The 4,610-nt window shown below is 50.2% G+C and overlaps 1 protein-coding gene across 1 annotated transcript; it reads right to left on the bottom strand.

The window, feature by feature from the left end:
• Positions 1-1,302: 1,302 nt before the first annotated feature.
• LOC131479465 (fibrillin-2-like) lies at positions 1,303-4,540 on the bottom strand (the record flags this gene model as incomplete). The annotated part of the gene is made up of 6 exons (XM_058659979.1): positions 1,303-1,436; positions 2,168-2,233; positions 2,517-2,753; positions 3,411-3,665; positions 3,931-4,068; positions 4,409-4,540. Coding segments are annotated over 6 exons (962 nt in total), but the record flags the coding sequence as incomplete, so codon positions are not given.
• Positions 4,541-4,610: the final 70 nt, after the last annotated feature.

The following is a 4,610-nucleotide window of genomic DNA, read 5'->3' as shown; positions in this document are numbered from 1 at the left end:
CGGACGGGACACGCCTCCACTGGACTAACGGGCGCATGTGTTCGATTTCCGCTGCTTTTCATTATCTATAATGCGTCGACTCGAGGTGACAAGAGAAGTTAGATTTCCTTGGAACCCCTGTTTTACTGTGTGAACACACAGGTCCATCGTGTACGCGCTTCAGACCTGGACCCATCTTCATCGGGAATTCGCACCCTATAAACATTGACGGGATAGTTATCTTTTACTCGTATTTCACGAGCAGCGTAGGCCTACGAAAGGCCTCGTACTCGAAGTAGTGCAGTTCTGCCTGTCAGCAAACGCGACGACGTCGAAATCGATTTCACATGGACTTCCGCATCCTGTAGCATACAGTCTAACGGTATTCATTGCCCACGAGTCCCCTCATATTCACTTGACGCCTAGAACGCGAACCTATGTTTCTAGTGAAGGCAGACGCCTCGCCAGGACGGCGGACGGTTATGATATTACACAGGGTACTGATCCGGGATAGATGAGTGAAAACGTTATGAATTCTGGACTTCAGGCGCTAGGGATCTTAAACAGCTGGCTTGCAAGTGGGCCACCAGTCCTACTACATTCTACGATGTTTCACTCTACAAGGGTCTCTGATTTACCGGCACCTGTAGTGAGATGTGCTGTTAGCGAGATACATGCCGCGCTGCGTAAGCCGATGGGATCAGCGACCTCTTAGAGACCAGTTGCACGCCACAAGGCCTTACATGCGTGGAAAAACACTCGCACTCGTCACTTTAGGCGAACGACGTCGTTCCCCACACCTACGCGCGTACCAGAAAGCGGCGAATTGTTTGTCGCGGCGAAGTTACAGGCAAGTATAAGCCAGATTCGGAGAACGGCATCCGCTTACACACCGCCTAGGCCGTCACCAGGACAACTATGAGGGAACGAGTAGCCTCAACACTCCCACACTAACACACGCATCGCTGTAGTTCAGTCATGGCTGTGACGGAGCCTGAAGTTGTTGAGGCGCTAGTTACTTGACCTCAACATCTTCGCGCGAGGCGAGATGTCAATGTCGTCCCGACATGAGACCAACAAAGATGATGTTAAAATACCGGGAAAGTCGCTCTCATGAGAATTCTAATCCGCCGCGGGCACTGAATACAGCATCCGCGACGAGGCTCCCCGGACTGCAAACTTAAGCACTCTACAAAACGAATCCTTCTTTTCCTGCTAAATTATGATGGGGAATCGATGAAGAGCATCTACCACTACCGGATACAACAGTTTTTGGAAGTAACAGTTTTTTAAAGTCGTTTACACCCAGATGGTGAGACGAGTTCAACCCCGACCACGGTCAAACACGTCCACCTCTCCCAAAAGTACGTGAAGTCTCCGCAGAACTCTGGTGGTTTCATGAAGCTGATCGCATACCACGTAGCGCGAAGGCGCTACTACACCCTGTTTCTCGCAATCTTGAATCCATAGTAGTGTCCAGGAGTCGAGCATTCATTGTTCAATATTTGAGGGGTGATACGTGACCAAAACAAAATAACAAACACGCGTGACCCGAACAAAAGAGCAGATACGAGTGACTTCAGTTCTTGCAGTAGGCGTTCGCCGCCTCCTAAATCTTCAAAAACCTGAAGCGACGGTACCTCCCAATTTTCCTGTCCGAGGGCGCGGGCGTTTACATAAAATCGATTCATCCGCAACTAACGCAGTGTCAATTTCCCCAGGCTGTCTGGCTATAATACGACAGCTGTGAAGGCACTGGTCAGCTGGTGGACCGAGTCCGCGAGACGTTGAGAGCTGCGTCATTACATTGCGACAGCACCGTATTCGAATCCTATGCCTGAACCAAGGAAACGCAGAGGACCCTCAAAAAGCTAGTGAAACACAGCAAATCAGGCCCAGCAACTTTCTTGCACAAGCGTGACCCGCTTTCGTTGGCCATCCGTTGACCTCTAGCACCAGCCCCATGCGTATACGTGAACGTGTGCACATGTAGCAAGCTTGATGACGACACGGGAAAAACCTACTATGGAGGTGTCGAAAAAAATGGATCTGCGCTACTTCATTAGCGAAGAATGATGTACTCCACAGCTAGGTCTTAGTGTTCAGAACTTTCTTCACAGCATGGTGTAATGTGACTCTAATAGTGTGTCCTCTGGGTATCTCCAAACATATGGCTTCCTTGTCCTACCTGCCTCATATAAGAGTGCTACCGAATCATCCCTGTTAGGACGTTCTTTCCGCTTCCAAAAAGCCCCTGTAATGGATAATATGCATGACACAGCACCACACAGAGAACGTTTGGGCCGCTTCCCGTCGCCTGCAAATCTATACACTCTCTAGAATGTGCGATGCTTATATTTTCTATCAGTTATGAGAAGACGCAGCTTCCACCAGTGTACCATGACGCTGCCTCACACTCTTTTTGTGACCATGTCCTTTCAGATTGCGTCTCTTGCTGAACCTTCTACGTCTTACTCCGCGAAGTGCTGCAGAGGTAGAGCTCGCCATACGTAGGCAGAAAGACTGGCTTCACCTACATGTCGCAAACACGAGTGCAATCAGAAAGACTAAGCACCCTGCAGCCACGCAGCCCCAGATCCAGAGTGGCGTCTCCGAGGTAAAACCTTCCTTCACCAGCACACGAATTTGTTTAGCTCGAGAAAGCACTTCACAGGTGTACGTGCCACCGTTGACTTCGTCAATACCACAGTGCTCGTACGATCCGCATTGAAGCCCCAGCAGCTCGCACGCTCTGCTCTCATTGCCAGGAAGGGCTGCAGGCAAAACACTGCACGTGGAATTGAGTGTCAAGTTTTCACTGCTGACTGATTACATCTAGGAGAGCCGAAGGCCGTGGCTGACGTGCACGGCCGCGATAGATTGAAGTAGGCATACGCAAAATCGCCTCCCCGACCAGTGCAGTACCATTCGTCTCCCTCAGCAGTAATTCCAGCGCGACTGTTGAACTTAGGAACACAGAGCTGTCAACGTGGCATCTCGTAGCACACTGACTGAGCTAACTACAGCATGCGCATGCTCTTTTTGACTAAGAAAAGCACTCACGGAGCTGGAACGGACGAAGCAATCAACACTACCCACTACACAGCGAGGAAAATTTAGCGACATAACACGCTAACGGTGGCTCGTCGTTATTGAGGTAATATTCTCAGAGGCCTCGTTGAAGGCTACGACTTTCCGCTTCACCGTGCGCATTCCATAAACGAGATTTACATCAAAGATTGACGGTTTCGTAGCCTCCCCTGCGTCCCTCCCTCATTCACCCAGTACACACAAGACAGTGAAGCGTGTACCCATCAGCAGTGGAGGTTAGTCCTGCAACGCATGATGTTTGGGAAGAGCAATGCACCCATGTACTCGTGTTATCTTGCCAAGAGGTATTGTGGATGAACACTGTTGGCACGTTGGCTTACGCTTGCAGTTTCCCTTCCTCCCGTTGCCTTCGAATCCTTCCTTGCAGGTGTATCCGAAAGTACCTGGTACTTCTCTGCAGTCCGCAAAAACCGGGTCACAGTCGTTACCGTGTGCGACACAGAAACTTATTCTTTCGCATTTGCCCCCTTCATTCTTAGCGAACCCTGGCTTGCAGTCACAACGGAATGAGCCCGGTGTATTAACGCATACAGAGTCGCTGCTGCAACTGTCGGGGTCGTCGCATTCATTGATATCTGCATGTAGACAAGCACAGAGAACAGAATGTCGCTTCCTAGTCAGCGGTCTCTATCGCAAACGATGTAAAACAATTCACATCATCCAGCAATCCAGCAATCAAATGAAACAAGTCAGAACGGATACTTCTGACATTGTGACGCATGCTACTCGAGTGCCGTGGCATCAAGCGTGACGCCGCCTGTTGCACGAGCTGCACTGAACGGAATCGAGCGCATATGTTGTATCGTATGCCTCCTCCCGGCTTCTTCGAAAATTCATTACCTTGACACGCCCTCCCTGGTTTGCCATCGTTGCCGCCGTACCCCTTCCAACATCTGCAAGTCGGGGGAGCTCCATCGTTGTTGATGCAATCACTGTAGTCCAGACACCCGCCTCGGTTGTCAAGACACTCGTTTATATCTGTTACAGAAAGAGGAATGACAGGGAGGCCAAGTTTACACGGTGCTGTAAGTTGATGATGGCGTATCGTTTTCCCCCCAAACGCTGCACGCGTGCGTGTGTCAACTACAAGGATCCGTCAAATTCTGCGGAATAGTATGCCCTCAGCAGATGCAAGATGCGGCCAAGTCCTAATGTGACGCTATTGGGTGCTGTTCCTTATATGGTGCACCTCAAAGCAGCTAAGAATCTAACTTGGCTATCTAATTAACGGCACCTCCACGGACACCCAACTAACACAGAGAAGAAGCGAGTGAGATGGAAAGAAGAGCTACAGGAAAGGCACTTTGAGCCAACTCACCTACGCATGCACTGCCTTGCACCTTCCTGTATGGGTTGCATCTGCACTCGAAGCTGCCTGGAGTGTTCACGCACTCGGAGTCATGCAGAATGAATTTGCAAGGATTTTGTTTGCTCGCACCTTCGTCGATATCTGCGACAGCCACGACAGACTCACAAGGTTCATTAGCAGCCTTCAGCCCATTCCATTGTTAGGAGGCTAT

Source organism: Ochotona princeps, unplaced genomic scaffold, assembly GCF_030435755.1.
Source record: "Ochotona princeps isolate mOchPri1 unplaced genomic scaffold, mOchPri1.hap1 HAP1_SCAFFOLD_2755, whole genome shotgun sequence".
NCBI lineage: Eukaryota > Metazoa > Chordata > Mammalia > Lagomorpha > Ochotonidae > Ochotona > Ochotona princeps.
The sequence above is the reverse complement of the archived record's forward strand: the minus strand, read 5'-3'. Positions and strand labels throughout refer to the sequence as shown.